At 35.5% G+C, this 18,486-nt stretch overlaps 4 protein-coding genes across 4 annotated transcripts in view; 3 read left to right on the top strand and 1 right to left on the bottom strand.

The window, feature by feature from the left end:
• The window catches only part of LOC118266881 (caspase-8), a 404,424-nt gene that overhangs the window by 200,356 nt on the left and 185,582 nt on the right, over window positions 1-18,486 (top strand). The gene's annotated exons all lie outside the window — the stretch shown is intronic.
• Window positions 1,887-10,654, top strand: LOC118266800 (small integral membrane protein 14). The gene is made up of 4 exons (XM_035580369.2): window positions 1,887-2,062; window positions 2,339-2,412; window positions 7,267-7,461; window positions 9,348-10,654. The coding sequence occupies exons 2-4, from the start codon at window positions 2,341-2,343 to the stop codon at window positions 9,384-9,386; spliced, it is 306 nt and encodes a 101-aa protein (XP_035436262.1). The 5' UTR covers window positions 1,887-2,062; window positions 2,339-2,340; the 3' UTR covers window positions 9,387-10,654.
• Window positions 11,046-15,355, bottom strand: LOC118266796 (zinc finger CCHC domain-containing protein 8 homolog). Its single transcript, XM_035580353.2, has 7 exons — window positions 14,476-15,355; window positions 14,013-14,185; window positions 13,594-13,792; window positions 13,206-13,337; window positions 12,729-12,909; window positions 12,256-12,485; window positions 11,046-12,025 (listed from the first exon to the last, which is right to left on the bottom strand). Exons 1-7 carry the CDS (start codon window positions 15,199-15,201, stop codon window positions 11,420-11,422), a joined length of 2,247 nt encoding a protein of 748 aa, XP_035436246.2. The 5' UTR covers window positions 15,202-15,355; the 3' UTR covers window positions 11,046-11,419.
• LOC118266797 (28S ribosomal protein S22, mitochondrial) lies at window positions 15,540-18,458 on the top strand. Its single transcript, XM_035580354.2, has 7 exons — window positions 15,540-15,719; window positions 15,807-16,036; window positions 16,269-16,393; window positions 16,717-16,774; window positions 16,895-17,103; window positions 17,466-17,646; window positions 18,190-18,458. Exons 1-7 carry the CDS (start codon window positions 15,608-15,610, stop codon window positions 18,403-18,405), a joined length of 1,131 nt encoding a protein of 376 aa, XP_035436247.2. The 5' UTR covers window positions 15,540-15,607; the 3' UTR covers window positions 18,406-18,458.

The following is an 18,486-nucleotide window of genomic DNA, read 5'->3' as shown; positions in this document are numbered from 1 at the left end:
TATTTCACCCAACACGGTAAACCCGCTAGGTATTCCGCAGCTCCGATATTTTACCATCTGCCGCCTAACATCTAAAGGTTCGATTACCTATATTAGGTAAAACTCCACCTCATAAACTTCATATGCATGAACTTATACAAAATCACTTACCTAAAAAAAACGTTTTATTAACGAGACTGCACTGCAAGGTCGTGCAGTCGTGGATCATGTGTAGCGGAATCAGTTCTTCCTCGGAACTATTCGTAAACGGTGCTATATGGGTATGTGAAAATGTGAATTAATAGGTACTTATTATGTTTGTAAACGCTCCCACTACAAAACCATGAACGACCCACGAGAAAAGTTTAGTGTGAGGCAAAGTATTAAAAATTGAGATTTGTATAAGCAACTACGCTTGCTTTTTTACGGATGTTTAAATAATTAGAGTAGAGTTTGTGACTAATGGCAAAAATTATTTATATCACATGAGAAGCCATGCGCGAATTTAGCGCGAATAGGTCGGCTTGATCGATGTCATAGGTACAACGCAACGGCCTTACAGGAAAGTGGCGTGAAATAACCCTTGCGTTGTGTATCGTCATGTGAATAAAATTATCGGAGACAGACCCAATTCTTCTCCCACCCCATGCCCAATATCCAATTCTCAAATTCTTAATCGCTAAAATACCAGGCACTGGTTACTTTTGTAGTATATGTAGCTGGGTGCTCATGGGCGGGGCGCCCGCCGATTGCTTATTCGTCTACTCATTTCAATTTCTCAATCTTTAAGTAGCATATTATATTATGTATAAATTAAACATACACTAGTCAATATAAATATCTTGACTTGTCATTTCACAATGAAATGACAAGTCAAGAGTCATTAAATAACCCGCCCCTGATCGTTCCCGGCGCAAAAGTGCCCATAACACTCGCCGCATTGCCTCGCTGAATTGCGATGGCCATCCTCTGCACCAAGAACGACCTGGACCGGGAGTCACCAGTGGCCTCCTCGAGCCTACGACCCAAATCCCCCACAAAACTCTTTGCCTCCGCACTCCAACAGCCCAGAGTCTCAACAGCAACCGGCACAAAATGGTAAAGCTGACCCAAGAGAGCGTACTTAAGCCTTTTTTTAGAACAGGCTTCTTCAGCAGCGGCAGAGGCAGTGTGCATGGTGCGACTCAGGTGACTGGCGGCGACAGTGCTGACGCATGTTGCGTCCCAGATTAGGCACTTCCCGTTTTTCCATGGCACCAGAGTCAGTCCATCCGGCCTCTTACCATCAGACCTGCTAAGACCTGGAGGCTCAAGCACGCAGGGGATGTTTGCCGAAATAAGAGCCCTACGGATTATGTCGTTCAAGGCATGGTGACGCGGGAACCTCCCCGTGCAGCGCCGACAGTTCAGTGCGTGATGGCCGTCGGCCTCCACCATGGAACTGCAGGTGCATGTATGAGGTTCGCACACCTTACAGCCCAGGCGGAGAGCCACCGCCACACGCAAAGAGTCATCGTCGAGCAGAGTGCCTAAGTGAGGCGAAGGAATCGCCTGTAACCATCTTTAAGTAATCTCAGTGTGTATAAATACACCATAGACATGTAAAGTAATAAAATGTGTTAAATAAAATTATTTAAAAAATCTTCCTCCAGTAGCGCCATCTAGTTAACGACGTAGTTCAAGTTTTTTGAAAAAAGTCGGAGTGGTTATAATTTGTTTTTTTTTTTTATTTAAGAGTACTAAACATTTATTAATATAAAAATTCTATACTTAGAGAGTTATTTAAAACTATAAAAATAGATTATGAATAATCTTTCCACTATTACAAAAATATTTTATATGGCAAACATTACTGTTTTGCGCTGTCAACTCTTGTCGTTGATTGGTTATTGCAATCCAATCATTTGAGTTGCACACCAATCGTAAAGCTACAAGCATTCGTCGGAAAAATGTCTTCGCAAGTGTAGTCTTGTGTTCATTTCAACATTTTACAATCATTTATTATCCAAACGCAGTTGCACTCGCTGTAATAATAACGTTATAAGTTATTGTGTTTCCATACTTTTGTTAAAAAGTGCTACAGGTACGCCCAAGAATTAACTTTCTCTTGACCCAAGACAACTATTGCTACTCCAGTGTTTTTTGTATTTTGTAAATAAAAACAAAGATGTAGAATAATAACATGCACTTTAAATAGTTACTGGTTACGTAGATTAGAAGGAAAAGTGATATTGTTGACGTAGTCACCTTGGGGCATATTGTTTGTATGTCAGCTGATTATTGACAAAATTGCGATGAAGAAATAAGAAAGTTGTGTCGAGCAGACTGAGCAGATTTTCATGTGGTATTTTTTACTTAGATATGGCTGACGAGATGGATCCTTGCGAGTGCCTGTGGAATCATGAGCTGGCGATGCGTCGACTTATCTCTCTGGTGAGTAGTACATATACCTATGTCCTTATGTTAACATGTTCAGCTATGGGCAATAATTATTCAAGTGGGTGGAACCGTGGACCGCGTAACATCCACGTCTACATTTTGTTCATAACACTGCCTTATTGTGCTACTTTTTTTGTTTATCAACACATTTTTATTTTATCAATATTTTGGTAACAGTGTTGGTAAACATTCACCCACATATTTGACCTACTTTCCAAAGGATTTTAAAAAGTTACTATAAATAAAATAAACAATACACATGGTATTTAATCTGTCATAATTATGAATTGATAATTGACACTCAATATTTATTATCATTACTAACGAGAGCATAATAACAGTCAATTTATTTACTTTTTATTAGTGTCATAATGCTAAACTTTCTAATCTAATCTATAATGATAATAATGTATTACTGAATGTGTTGATAAGCACAAATCTCGAGAACAACTGAAATGATTTTGGTAATTTCTTTTAATAAATAATTAATAAAGATGCACAGAAAAATATCCAAGGTGATAAAAGTTTGCGGGGTCTGCTAGTGTTATATGAAATTGATAAGGTTGTTCATTAATATGTAGATATAAACTAGTTGACAATAACTTGCATTCTAATTACATTAGCAACCACAAGTTTAACTAGTTATACAATTAATTACACATTGAAATTGTTATATTAATATTACTTTATAATGTTTTTGTGATCCCTGGCTCTAGGAATTACTAGGAAATAGGATGTACATAATAGGTATTATCAGCTGCATTTCCATACTAATGAGGCTCATTGGGTACAATATTATGTGTTAAACAAAACATATTACCTATATTTGTAGTAACATAATAATCTTCAGTTTGGAAAAAGCGAATCATTTCACTATGGGATCAACCTGTAAATTTTATTTTGTTTAATGTATACTGTAATTTAGTGGATCATAACTTTGAAGCAGTGTATATGTAGAATATATTATATGATTGACATTGGCAAACACAATGATAGAGGAAATTCAAAATATTTGCTATATTTTTCCTTCCTTGTGGTCAACAACTTAACAGTCTGTGTCACATGCTAATAATTTTCAAAATTAAGATACAAAGAGTTGAGCTTGCTCTATTCAGTTTTAAGATTAAATGGCATATTAATCAAACGGGTCTCTGTCAAATAAAAATTACTTTAGTCACCTCTGACTATATTGTGTTCCATTCAGCCATCAACCTCTATACTTTTTGATTCACATACAAATGTATTGATAAACTATAACTAAACTAAATTCAATAAAGTGTTAACATAAGTAAAAAGTTTCGATTTGTTTTGAAAACAATAGAAGTATGTTGCAAACATCCTTCTCACCCAGTTGATGTAGACTTATTGGCTCACTGTACATCAATGATTTTATGCTATTAATTCAAGATTTTAAAATGAAAAGTATGGCAGATCATCGTCATGCTCTTTGCACTGGTAACCGACTTTAGCGTCGAATTCGCCTTCAATACTTTTACCTATTTGGTTTTTTTTTATAAATTCATAGGCATAGGCAGTTTCCTCTATTTCATTATTAAGATAAAATGAATACAGTTTATTCTTCCCAATTCCTTGTAGATTCCTTTCTGTATTTCAAATATTTCTGAATTTATTAGTTACAGAGCTGTTAGCCTGTAATTATTCTCTCTAACTGGCTCCCTTATCGCGTCTGATACGGCAATTAATTCATAGCTATAATTGAATGCGATATTTTTATTGCCGCCTACATCTACTGCGTCATATTTTTCGCTGTCGAAATAAAAAAGTATAAAACAACCGATGGAACTGGTCTTCTGCCAGTCTATAGACTACCTAAACATTATGCCAGATAGCCTATGACCTTCCATAAAAATACAGTAAAAAAAATCTGGCACCTACACTCGAGAGATCTGCATATTTAAATTCATAATGATAATAATATTATCCGCTTTCAATCCATATGTAATATTATAAATGGGACAGCGTATTTGTTTGTTTGTTCTTTCTTCACGTCAACGCCAATGGAGCGAGTTTATGACATGATATTTTATGTGTGAAGTTAGTTGGGTAGCTAGACCCCACTTAAATGGGGGTGGTTTGTAAGGCACAATCCGCACTTTTCAAAATAGAAAACTAAAAATTGGTATGGTATTTGTGACTAAAAACTGATTTAGAAATTTTATTTTTTAACGAATAAAGTATTCGAGTTCGAGTAGATCTCCGATTCAATAATCCATCTCTAGGACGTTAGATGTAAAGAAGTGGGATGATACAGGTACGATTATACATACTTATTTCGAGTCACACGTCATACTCATAACTGTCTCACGGTGAGCAATATTTACAAGCAACACGGCAGACACGGCGACACGTGAATTTAAAAGCACGTGTTTAATCTTCCAAGCTTTCAAACAATGCGTATTGTCTCCTCACCTACATTGTAGATATTTTTGGTGTAGCTGTGATTCATTTACTATCTACTAATTCATTAGTTTTCCGTCTGCAGCGTTACTCTTGTGGAATTTTAAAATGTTATATCGAGAAGGGAAATGAATGAAAAGTAATGTGTAAAATATTTCTTTATGTTGCTACGACAACTTTTCCTTTTTGTGAAATATCTTTTCTTTTTGTGACAATACCATCTCGCGTACAAAATTGAGACTTGTTTTAATTGGAACTACATTAATATACACAATGGAGAAACTATCATCGATTTAAACAAGTTAAAGCGAAGCTAATGAGTTAGGTGCTTCGTTATTGAGAGTGATATATCTAGCGGTACCGTGATAACGTGATTACAAGACAGATAAGATTGTTAACATTGTGTTCTAGTTACGAGCACGCATGCAAACTACGAGTGGGTACTTCCCGCTGTTAAGTACCCTCGCTAATGTGTTATCGGTTTTTATTTTAATGGTGGATATTAAATGCTAAAACTTTTTTTTTAAATGCATACATACGTAAACTCATGCCTTTTTCTCTTACGTGTTTTACCGCGAAAATGATAACAACAATTAAACAGTTAATTAAAATAAAAAAGTTAGAAAATTTAAATAAAAAAAAAAATACTTAAGTATTTTATTATCTTTGTAATACCTATAGCGAAAGAGGTACCTACCTATGTAAGATTCGTAGCAATTGGCGTTTCATTGCCTACCGCCATGGAAGACAGGCGTAGGGTTATGTATGTATAATAAAAACAATATAATATATCCTGTCATTTCACTACCACGTGTAGTTGTCAGATTAAATTAATGTGTAATTTCAGTTCGTAAATAAATGCGTTGCGCATACGCACCTGTTGTTCTGTTGATGATGAACAAAAGATTTGTTGGAACGAAGTTGAAAGTGGCGTTGTATAATATAACAGATGTGCTAGTACATCTATCCACCTAACTACACAAAAATAATCTATTTCTTATAAAAACAATACATTTTAGGACTAATCCTGTTCTGAAAAAATCTACACCAAGCTATCCCCTATAGTCTTCGGCTTTTATATTCTTATTGATAGGGTACTTTTAGTTATTTTCTATAGTGATTTAGGACGGTCCTTCCGCAAACACCGAGTTCCAAACGTAGTTTATTATCATCGTTCATGTCTAGGGTAAAATAAATATTTCTTTACATTATGACCCGCATTAATTCACGCTTGTTACAAACTAGATTAAAAATTAAATAAGGTCATGAATCATGATATAGTCGTGTTTCGTGATAATAGAATACGTATGTTTATAAATATTCAGTGAAACTATGTTTACCATGTCTATGCTGGATTATTTTCCTGCTAATTTTATATCATGACCTGAACACATTTTGAAATCAATAGAATATATTTTTTCTATAAAACATTATATTTTACATTTTAGTAACGACTAACAAACCCAGCAAATTCCGTTTCGCCACTAATCATGTTCCCTGTTTTCCTGCGTTTCTCTTGAATTTTCTTTGCTACAAACCCCACGGAGTCCGAGACCTTTCCAACGAATGCAAAATTGTGGAAATCGGTTCGTGCGTTCTGGAGTTATAGCGTCAGGAAGGAAAACCCGACTTATTTTTATATAATAGAATATAGATAAATGAACATACCTACTTATGTAATTTGTAATTAAATGCTTATCTAGTCTTGTCGCATTTAGAAACATTTGCTCTATAAACCTAAATTTTTTTTTAATTAAACCTAGACAAATTACTAATACTAGATAAGAGAAAACAACACGTATGCGCTCCTTAACGACAATTCCAGCCATACTAAGTTTAAACTACATCAATGTCAACAGACGCAATACTATATAAATATTCCGTTAACCCACAGATATAAGCACTTATTTACAAACAAACACAGGAAATTAATACATTGCCCGTGAAATGATTCTAAAATAATTAAACGCTCATATGACGAATGACTTATGTACATTTTAATTAGTTATTGAGATTGTTTTCTGACGTATCGACTATTGTTGTTATTATAAGAATAGGTAATAAATGACCTTGGAATTCATTTTAAATCGAAAATCTAGATTATTTTTGTTGAATGGTCTATTTAGGAATCTCCATTCATAATTGTTTAATACCTATATGTGAGCTAAGTTACAAAAAAATGCCCGTGGGTCGTGATTCGAGCTGAGATGAGGTTTTATCTGATCTCTGTGTGTAAGTTACATACATACCTCTACATATTTAGACAAATATAGGTACACGGTCTCGACATCTGAAGAAGAGAGCTAGATACCAGATAAGAATAAGAAGAATAATAAGAAGATAAAAGCTAGATAGGTATTTAAATACATAACTTTGTAGATCAAATACTGCGACCATATTTTTTAAATTTCTTTTTTCTTTCTTCCCCAGCTCCGTCAAGGTCAGTCATACTGCACAGAAAATGAATGCCTGGACGAGTTCCCGAGTCTGCCATCGCCGCCGCAGTCTTCTGCAAACAGTTTCATGGTGATGTTCCTCATGATGGCTCTCGCACTTGCCATGTACGCTATGCGCCCGCGCCGCAACCAGATCCAAGATTCTGCAAAGCCTTCGCGCAATTCTCAGGTAAGGATCCTTAGGTTTTTTTATCATTTTATATACCAACTCGACTGTATAAACCGTGTCTTTGACTGACCTCCGACATGCCTAAAGAAATATAAAAGATTTAGAATTAAAATGGTTGCATACTCTGTTTTTTTCATCAAGTGGACGACTCGCAGATATAAATAAATCGCGTCTGTAATATAATACTTATATGTCAACTCAAAACGTGATCCTCAGAGGACCTTGAACAGATGAACGTCACGTCGACGACACCCATTGTGGGCATTGTGCTAAAGTCATATTGCAATGATATTGACAACTGCACTGCACCTTACTGGGTACGTTATGTATTTACCAAAGAGCGATAAGTAAAAACAATGTTTGATTTCCATCTATGAAATATCTTAATCCGCTGCGAAAGTATTGGAAAATACCAGAAATAAATCAATTTCCGATAAACTGATGTGAGATTAATAAATACAAGTTCCTTTAATAAACCTGATCGTAATGGAATGACCTTGAATTATTGTGCAGTATGCATTGCCATTTTTACCCGTTGCCAATGATCCTGACACAGTTAACACGTTGTTACATAAATATCGAGGTACGTAGGTCACAGGGCAACTTTGAGAGTACAGTAAAATACTCTTTCACGTTTTAATTTTATACAGAAAATTAATAATAAATTCTTCGATACTTTTGAAACATCATTAGGTAACAGTACAAAAAGGTGACTGATTTATTACGGAAAGTAATTGAAAATATAAGGTGGAGATCACCTAATTCACTGAAGAACTATCTCCAAGAATTCAATTCGATTTCAAAACCACTAAGGAACGTCCCAATTCAGTTAAAATGTCTTTCCAATGCACACTAAAACTTCTATCGTGCATCAAAAAATAAACTCCCGCGAATGAAATAGCGAATACTTTACGTCATACTAAACTTCAGCCCACCAAAACCAGTTGGAAGCAAAAAAGGAAACATGCATGACCGCAAGATACCTAATATTCAACCATAACCAATATAATAGATGTTATGCTTTGCTTGAAAGAGACAAAACACTTTTTGAAACCAATAAACCTAGTCTATTTGTAGTCATTATGTAATAGACATAGCAAAAAATTATTCTGTTATGGAATGGACATTTTTTGCGCATCGTGACCACAAACTTAAGATACTGTGTAAACTGAGACTTCCTCTTGTGAATATATGCATCTTCTTCAGACGTTTATGTACTTAATAGTTATGTCATTGACCTAATAGCCTTTCAGACTGTAGAACTAAAGTTACAAGTCATTCATATTTGATAAACATAACGTTTGACCCTGAGTACCTTAAAAAACCGCAATAATATTATGACTATGTATCACGAGGAAATTATACAGACGATAAGCCGTTGATATTACTGTTTGTAAATGGAAGTTTTAGAATTGATATAATATTTAACTTTATACATTTATATTCAAAGCTGTTAAATACCTCTAATTGTAGCGATATGTTGAATAAACGTTTTCTCCTTGTATTTCAATGTTTTTGTATGAACTACAGACATCGTTCATTAATTAGAAATCATTTACCCGTTCTTAATTAAACACAAAGTATTAATATATCTGCAACTTCTGGTCTCTGACCTTTTAAGATGGTAATTACTTTGTAAAACTTGATTATAAAGTTAGTCGTGATATTTTAACACGATCTACGTATTTTGATTCAAAAATACAACAAATTAAATCAAGATATATTTCAAGTTAATATAAATATAAAGTTTCTTGTTTATATTATTAGGTCCTCTTAAATTGTATAATTATCTTGTCTTTGGACTTGACGGTCTGCACAGTGGTTATTGTTGCAGCTGAATTATTGTCTAGGAGTGCCTATACTTATTTCCCCGTATTTGTCCCCAGGATCATGACGGAGCACCTCCAACGCCTCCAAGAATATAAGCTGAAGAGGCTTACCAAGGGATCACGCTAACAATGAATTCCAGTAATTGTATTATATAGTAAATTGTACCGCACCGAGTTGTGGACACAAGAACGTCATCACAACTTATGTGTAGATGAGTAAGATCTTGTATTATAGGTATTATGTACTGATAAGTTTACAAGTTAAACGATTGGAAGTTCCGAAAATGTATACCGATTCATTTCGCTGTTGCTGCCTTGCCTTTGAAATTAAAACCTAGAGTAGGCGTCACAATAATAAAGACATTTAAGAAGTAGTGATGCTCATAAAGGTTCGGTCTCCTTTTACTATTTTTCTTCTTTCTATTTATCATCTGGTGCTATTTTTTCATCTATTTATTTCGACCTACAAGAATATGTATGAGTATTATAACAGATGTTTCGTTGTTTATTCAGTTTGATATAATATTATAAAATAAATATTTTGCACATAATATGCACATCTTTATTGCACTACATGAATATAATTACACATCACGTAAGTGCAATAATATTATCAACTGTATCTGAGTCTACGGTAAAGATCTGATTTTTGAAGTATTACAATGAAGCGTTGGCTAATTAACTTGGTCACGTTTTTAATGACGTAACGCGACGAAGTAAGGAATCAATTGAAAGCAAAGACATTTATAGCTTGAATTTGTAATCAAAATGTCGTTTTGCAATTGCAGTTATTCATAGTGCAGTACTTTGCTATTGTACTGCCGGTTATATAATAACGTTGTTGTTTTGAGAACGTCACGCAAGGTGCGCGTAACATAGAAAATTTATGCCAGAAGGTACAAAAAGGTTCATTTTACGAGATAGTGAAGAGCTCAAATAAATGAGTTGATTAAAATTTCTCTCTAATCGTGATAAAGCAAGTCTCTACACAGGCTGCCTTGCCAATACTGCAAATGCCAATTTGCAATTTTTCTTTGTTTAACTTTTGCTTGATTAGTAATTTTAATTACACTTAAAAAGTGAGATGAGAAAAATAAAATAATAATTATAAGTACTAATTGTACGTCATATCACGAACACATGCAAGGATATTATTTTTGCAGAGAAATCGTTTTGTTATTTTTTATTTTTCTGCTCCATCTTGCATTATTATTCCACTAGATTTAGTTCAACTTGGGTTGGGTTATATTTACAACCATTTTTTCATTTTGAGTTATTATGTACTTGTACACGTTATGTATTTTTATTATAACAAAACCGATCGAGATTATATCTATCCAGATAATAAAGACAACTGTAAAATATCAATTGTTTTATTTCCTGCAGTACCTAGCATCCTTTATGGAATCCGAACTAAGAAATTTATGACGCATTACTGTTTTTCTGTCATATTTTATAGTGGTTACTAAAAAGATTGTTTAGTAGACTATTTTTAATTGAGTAATGTCATATCAACACTTAAATAAAATTAGAAGGTGGAAAATGGATACCGAATCGTATGGTAAGCACGGTAATAGTCGCGAGGTACACACATCAATTGCCGCTCTTATCGCCGCCTGCACCAGCGCTGAATTCTAAGCCAGAGAGGGACAGCAATATTCCTCGCTGACTCAACCCCACGAGACGTAAATCCTTTTCTAGAAAATAAACTGTGTTTGATTACATCATTCCGCCATGAAATATGAAACACGACAATATTACAAAACTGTGTATTGCAATGGAAAATGAACACTGTAAAATGCAAATTGTTTTAAAACATGGAAACGGCTGTATGTTATACAATAATATTAACACTTGTAAATGTTAACATGTCTATACATATATTATGCTAAAACGCACCACTGTCTCGGTAACTGAAATTAACAATTATTTAATTAAAAATAACACAACAGTACACAAATACCTTCTAAAATATTGCTCGATATCCAAAAATGGAATTGTCCTAATCTATTGAGTAGTATAAAAATACGTCGGCTCAATTTTACAAATACACTAACAATTCCGTACATACTTTGCATTATATAACGTCAACAGTTTTAGGTCCCATCCCCAGAAGGGGATTCCGTGCATCATGAGTCCTGTATCCTATCCACTTCATTCTTAACTTTCCTAAGTAATGCACTTATTTTCTTGTACTTTCCTGTCGAATTGGGTAAGTTTTCAAAGTTGATGACGTCACAAATATCTTTTGCGAATTTCTCGTCTGTTGGTAGTTTGAGGTACGAGGAAGCTATGTTCATGACTGGTGTACCATACTGCGTTTCTTTAACCTGACCAGGCTTAGATTCTGGTGTCGAGGGAACTTCTGGAGTACTGTCTTTTTTGTTCACCTCCTCGTCATTATTTTCTGCAGTTGATGTTGATGGCTCTGGCGTTGGTTCAAGTCTGTTTTCTTCTATTATTTTGTCATTTGAGAGTTCCGTGTTATTGCTGGCAGGTTGAGTGTTGTCATTACTGCTGACGCCAACCTTTGCATTTTCTTCTTTAGCATTGTCATCATTATTTACAGTATCGTCAATTGTTTTATCTAGCATATTCTCGTCTGTAGTGTCCAGTATAGTGATAACGGATGTGTTAAGAGGTGAATCATTCTGTAAAGCACTTAAAAGGAGGCGTTTCTTCTCTTCTAAGTCATCTAATGTGGGGCTGCTGCGTCCACTGCTTTGCATGGTGGTCTGAAAGAAGAAAGTTTAGTTTGCCCTTTTGGTTAAAACATACATAGCAACAAAAACATGAGTTATCAAGGATTGGTATTGTTAGACAATCACAAATAATCTGCAATAGGTACAATGACATAATTTGACATAGCACATATTTTACTTACATGCATGTTTTAATCAATCAAGTATATTCAAACTTATAAAAATAAGCATAGAATAGATCTGAATCTGATCACATAACTCACATCCTCCTTTTCACTGGACAGATCAACCTTTGGCACTGGTATATCTCCGACTTTGAGGACCTCGACCACTTGGAGATCATCCTCTGAGCTCTCAGGTTTGTCTTCGGGAGGTGGTGGCGGTAGTGGTGGTGAGCCTGGCGGCGGCGGTGGTGGTGGCGTCGTTGGAGGAGGGGGAGGAGGGGGCGGCGCTTCATCCGGTAATGGAGGGTTGGAGGGAAATTGTGCTACTTCTGTAATTGTAACAGATTTTGTTAGTTATTTGTACCTGTAGTGTATATAGGGGCCAATTCACAGAGTCCATAAATTATATCATTAATTTGTAGTCGATAAATTATTGAATCTATGTTATTGATCATGATAAGCCATACTTGTGACTACTACTTCAAAGAAACAATATATTTGGTATAGACAGAACAATTGCGATCATTACAACAAGACTAGAGCTTAACTAACAGAATGTTTATGTTACTCACCATCTCCACTATCAAGTTCCATCTCTGCCTGCCCCTCGAGCGTGGTGTTAGTGGATGCTGACGGGAAGAATGTGAGTTTCTTGCGCTTGTACGCTTTCATAGCGTTGGGGGCCAGGTATTGAAGCATCGCCATCTTACTGTCCTGCTCCGACATTGGTGGTAAGCCGAATTGTTGGGACTCCTGGAATTAGAAATGTAATATGTTCGTTTATTTTTGTTATAACCTCCCAAAACCGCTGCAAGTTACAACATTTGTAAGCCAGGATATTCAGTAAATACAACCATGAAAATACTAAAACAGTGAATTCCGGCACATACCAGGGACATAAATAACTGCCTTAGATCCCAGGAGACAGAATGTCTTAAGGCACAAAAGAGACTGCACAACTGGGAGAAGAACAATGGAATTGTGACATAAAACTAAGTGCCATATGTTACATATTTCAATACAAGATCCTATTATAAACAATTACTGACCTCGATGTACCGTGAGCTGGCGGGTACATTAAACCCGGGGAAGTCCAAAATCTTCTTGATGTCAAACTTGTCCTTGCTGCCAGGCTCAGCCACTTCGCCTTCTTCCTCTTCTGGGTCCTGTATAGCATTACCCTGGAAGTAACGAATGCAGTAGTAATATTTTGTCTACAAATTGGGATAGGAGTTATGTTTGCAACAAGAATTATCATATACCTATTTAAATCTATATCTATCCCTATCCGTTTTATTATTTTATTTCAGTAATATTTGTGCATAAGCCTACCACGTTCATCAAGTTTTCACAAGGGCAACTTATTTGAGTATTTAATTTGGAAATCTTTTCTATAGAAGTCTTATCTGTAGGTCTTAGAATATTAAAAATATTTACCATTGAATCAAACATGGAGATACCAGAATGTGATATCCTGGCTTCTTCTAACCAGCCAGGTGGGTATCCTAATAACCTCATACGATAGATATGCAGTGGCAATTCATTTCTCTTCAGCCCCAGGGCATGCCGCAACTGTCCTGATATTCTGCCAGGTATTAAATGCCCATATTTCTGATCATCTTCTACATGGTATCGTCTGTAATAGAAGTTATACAGAATTTTCATAATTAATTAGGATATTCATCTTTTAGAGGCCCCAGTAACCCCTTGAACGGCAAAACATAGTGTAACTGTTCTTTCACACCCATTTTCTGCGAGAATGGTATCACAAGAATTGGCAAAGAGTGGGTATTATGCCTCTTTACATAACAAATGGCATTATTATATAAATAATGTATGCTAAAATAGAAACATACCCAACTCTAGAAGAATTCATAGCTTTTCTCTTCTCCGCTATTCTAGCGTGGTCTCTGGGTACAGTGCAGTCTCTGAGTTGATGAGCACCATCACAATTGAAGCATGTCGGTCCTCTTCTCAATGGGGGAGGAGAAGCTTCCTTCTCAGGAGTATTTGAGATGAGTGTTGAAGCCTGAAATCCAATTAGATGTCTTATTAGGTCATATTAGAGTTTCCAGTCAGAATCATTTACAAGTATTTGAACAAAATATGATTAATAAATATCAATATACCCTCACAAATTAATTTAACTATAATAGTTTTATTTATTGCGCAACTGTTGTTCAGATTATATTATATGTTGCAAGCATAAAGTAGTATACTGATAGTAGGTATATATTTTATGCTTGAATAGGATACTTCTTATGATAAGACTAATAAAATGCACACATATATTACTTAACTTGCGAAATAAGACCTTACCTGTCTGTATCTAGGGACTAAATTAGGCCGGTCCACACAGGGGTCAGTATCTACGAAGAATAAGCTACTTTCCTCTGAGACTTCAGAAGTATTGTTGTGTACTTCACTATCATTCAAGTCTTCAGGCCAAATATCTAGTTCAATGTCAGTCTCAGTATTCATTCCTTCAGTGACGCCTTCATGGATCTTTATAAGTTTTATCATAAATGCTTTCACCTTCTCCTTGTATATACTCGCCATCTTACCGTCCTTAAATCGTACTGTAACCAAAGGAGTCCGATTTTCGCATCCCTCGACTCCCAAGTCGCTGTTTCCCGGCGAGTCTATCACTATGTCCTCGTTAAATATCGTAGTCTTAGAACCTTCGCTAATTATTTTTTTCACGTTATCCACTTCGTCTTCACCCCGAGAACTAGTATCTTTTGGAGTATGTACGGAATCAATACGCTTTGGAGTATCATTTGATAAGTCAGTCGTAATTTTCCCTCCATTGTGCAAAGGCGCTTCAGCTGCGATTTCGCCGTCTTCGATTGATTTATCTACATTATTTAATTCTAAACTATTGTCTATTTTAACATCTTTGTCGTCCGAGATAGTGATTATATTATTTACTGTCTCCAAACGATTTATTTTGGGTGTTTTAACCTCATCGTCACTACTGAGAACGATGTCCTCATTGTCCAATTCATAAATGATATCATTCACAGCCGCTTTCCTTTTGGCCATGACGATAAGAACAAATCATCAAGACGTTGTTCTGTTTTTAATGTATGAGTTATTAACGTTATTTTCTCGGAAATTAGATAGATAAATTACAACACAGCAACACGGATACTGTATTATTTTGACTTTTGGTCAAAAGTCAAAATATTATTTTGACTTTGACGAAACCAATGTTGTAGCTTCTAAAAATTACCGTTATCGATATGAAAATTAAATCTTGCAACCCTGACGGAAGTAGTAAAAACCGGTAAATCGGTTTTAGCAAGTAATACGAGAATTTAAGTTTAGTATTTATCCCAAAAGACATGATTTCAAATTTGAAATAGCTGTCAAAATGTAAAAAAAACACTAAACCAAAAACATTTTATGTTTTAGGTTAGAATAATTCAGAACAACACAAATCCCTAAAATGTCGCTTATTTTTCGTAGACTTGCACGAAACAATCCGAGAAACATAGTTACAGATGCCCAAATACTTATTATATCTAGTCGCAAGTTAAGCTTAGTCCCATCTTTATACGGTAAGTGTATTTTCACGTAACCAATTAAAGTTTTCTACAAACCTTATATATAAAATGCTACATTATCACATAAATCTATTAATTTAGATGGAGACCAAGATCCTGCACCGAAGTTCTTTTCTTCCAACGTTCAAATATTGTTGAAACGTTTGACTCGGCCGGACTTCAATAAAGTATTTCGTAAAAGAACGAACCATGGCTTCAGTGTCCTGAAGACACCATCTTACAAGTTTTTAACAAACGAAGAGCTTGAGGAGGAAATCGCTAAAGCTAACGAAAAGGCTGACAGATTACTTCAGATGCCACCAGTTGTTAAGGTAAGATTATTTTGCTTTAAATGTTCCTCAAATAATATGTGTTTGTTACTACAATATCTGTGTCCTGTGTAAGTGTATGAGATTCTTATTAGAATTTTATCAGAATAATAATCAACCCTTTCATAATTTCACAACTTTAATTTCTTAAATGAGCAGACAACTATGCTACTGTACATGATTCATTAAAGTTTAATCACTTCTCACTTGAATTATTATTGTTTATACCTTGCAGATCCAGCAACACATTGAAGATGTGTTATCCAATGACCCAGCCCTTATAGGGTATGATACAGCAAAGTACATATTCACAGACATCACTTTTGGTGTGGCTAATGAACACAGAATTATTATTGAACGGTAAGCATCTTACTACCACTACAAGTTTAAGTATCTAAGATACATATGAATTACATTTAAAACATATTAAAGAGTTTGAAAGAGGACCCGGTCCTAAAACCACAACTGCATTTCTGTTATAAGTTTCATACATTAGCCAAACTACTACATAGCCCAGTAATACTTTGCTCCACACTGGAATCGAACCCCACACCCTCTGCCTGGTAGTCGCAATAGCAACAAGTCGACCACCAATGCAGTTTTTTATTTCAATCATTCAAATCACTACTTTTACCAAAAAAATTATTCAGTTAACTCACCATTGTCTATTATTAAAATTTCAGTGATCCTGATGGTACTCTTCGCAGCTGTGATCATGATGTCAGAAAAAGGTTGAATCAGGTAAATACTTTTTGTTTTCATTATATATGATAAAGTAGTCGTAAAAAAACAATTTAACATTTTACTTTGGACAGCTAAAAATCTGATTATTCCTGAAATTAATTAAACATTTAATTTTAGGCGTATTTCCCGCTGAATGGTCGCAAACTACGCGAGCCACTGATGTTTGCTGATATCGAGAAACTGAACAGCTTACTGGACAGAGAGAAGTATGAGTTTGTGCTGGATCGTGCCTGTGTTCAATATGAACCTGACGAGCCATCCTACCAGCGCGTGACCAGCATTACCTACCAACATGTTGATAGCAAGAGCAAGTATGAGCTGTTAAGGTGAGGATACATAATATACTGTGTTTAATAAAATTAGCTACTTACTTTCTGTTCTGAAATTGATACAATTAATGAAAATTTCGTAATCGATAATATAAAAATAAGTCGGGTTTTCGTTCCTGACGCTATAGCTCCAGAACACAAGAACCGAATAGAATGAAATTTAGAAAAGCATGAAAACAGGGAAAATACAAGATTTATGTATATCACTTGTCAACATCCTTCTTGATCATTTATCAGTTAAGACATACGATACTCATACTCATATATATAATAAACTCGCACTTTTATTCCATGGGTAGGAACTACAGTGTCTGAACACAATCTCATTTATCAGATTGTGACTTATATTTCTTTTCCAGGTCGACTCGCCATTTCGGACCAATGACCTTCTACCTAACTTGGCACAAGAGTATGGACAATTTGATGCTGGAGCTGATCCAGGGAGGGGCTGTCAGGGAGGCCGTGCTTCTAAGCGCGTTGCGGCAGGACATACACGGCGACGTCGCTAATGGAGATGTAGCAAGGACCTTGGCACAGCAAGTGAGTAAATTATTTATTGGTTTTTACTTGTTCTAGGAATACTTGTAACTGTGAGACTTACATACTAAATTATAAATAAATACATGATTTATGCATACGTGGCACATTCCGTCGTGCATATTGCTTATGATTCTAGGCCCCGGTCGCGATTTGAAATTAGTCGAGCACGCTCGTACTGTATACCCTTAGTACAAGTTTGCTCTACGTTTAAAGTATTATGTAAATTATGTAATCGAAACGAGAGCGCGTTCGGCGCTCTGATTTGTTGGATTATTCGAGCTGGCCAATCAGAGCGCCGAACGCGTGAAACAAACTCGTACTAAGGGTACAGTTTAGGTGTCATCCGTGTTTTCAGATTTTCAAAACTTATTTTAATTGGGTATATAACACAAACTATACTAAAGGTGTATTTCAATTGTGTATGGAAGTTAACTCCACCCTTATTCCCTGCTTAAATTAGATAATTACACTTGGCCTTTTCCTGCATTGAATTTTCAGTGTCCGGTTTTGAACTAATAATTTTATTTAAACATCTTTCGACAGATCCTGCCCACACCAGTGCAACTGACGAAACCTGAGACCCTTACGGAAGAAGATATTCAGCTGGACAGCAAGTGTGTAGAATGTATAGAGAAGTACATTACTGGTACTTCCAGCATGAAGAGCCAACAGGAGCTGGCCTTGCAGGGCTTCAGGGAATATTACCAGCAGCTGATCGACCTCAGTAGGGGCTTGAAGAAGGCGCACGGCAAACAATAAGCATTTATTTATGTAGTGTTGTAATTATGTAATTAAAAGATTAGTTAAGTTTGTGTCTGAGTTTTATTTTAGCATTCTGGT

This window comes from Spodoptera frugiperda, chromosome 23 (assembly GCF_023101765.2).
Source record: "Spodoptera frugiperda isolate SF20-4 chromosome 23, AGI-APGP_CSIRO_Sfru_2.0, whole genome shotgun sequence".
NCBI classification, from domain to species: Eukaryota; Metazoa; Arthropoda; class Insecta; order Lepidoptera; family Noctuidae; genus Spodoptera; species Spodoptera frugiperda.
Note: the sequence above shows the minus strand (reverse complement) of the source record. Positions and strands in the feature narration are given on the sequence as shown.

Excerpts from the sequence above, each read along its gene's own strand:
- LOC118266800 (XM_035580369.2), top strand. The coding sequence starts at position 2,341 with ATGGCTGACGAGATGGATCCTTGCGAGTGCCTGTGGAATCATGAGCTG. Across the intron at positions 2,413-7,266 it reads TGCGTCGACTTATCTCTCTG|CTCCGTCAAGGTCAGTCATA; the intron begins GTGAGTAGTACA and ends TTTCTTCCCCAG. Across the intron at positions 7,462-9,347 it reads AGCCTTCGCGCAATTCTCAG|GATCATGACGGAGCACCTCC; the intron begins GTAAGGATCCTT and ends ATTTGTCCCCAG.
- LOC118266796 (XM_035580353.2), bottom strand. The coding sequence starts at position 15,201 with ATGGCCAAAAGGAAAGCGGCTGTGAATGATATCATTTATGAATTGGAC. Across the intron at positions 14,186-14,475 it reads TAGTCCCTAGATACAGACAG|GCTTCAACACTCATCTCAAA; the intron begins GTAAGGTCTTAT and ends ATTGGATTTCAG. Across the intron at positions 12,026-12,255 it reads TGTCCAGTGAAAAGGAGGAT|ACCACCATGCAAAGCAGTGG; the intron begins GTGAGTTATGTG and ends TTCTTCTTTCAG.
- LOC118266797 (XM_035580354.2), top strand. The coding sequence starts at position 15,608 with ATGTCGCTTATTTTTCGTAGACTTGCACGAAACAATCCGAGAAACATA. Across the intron at positions 16,037-16,268 it reads AGATGCCACCAGTTGTTAAG|ATCCAGCAACACATTGAAGA; the intron begins GTAAGATTATTT and ends TATACCTTGCAG. Across the intron at positions 17,104-17,465 it reads AGCAAGTATGAGCTGTTAAG|GTCGACTCGCCATTTCGGAC; the intron begins GTGAGGATACAT and ends TTTCTTTTCCAG.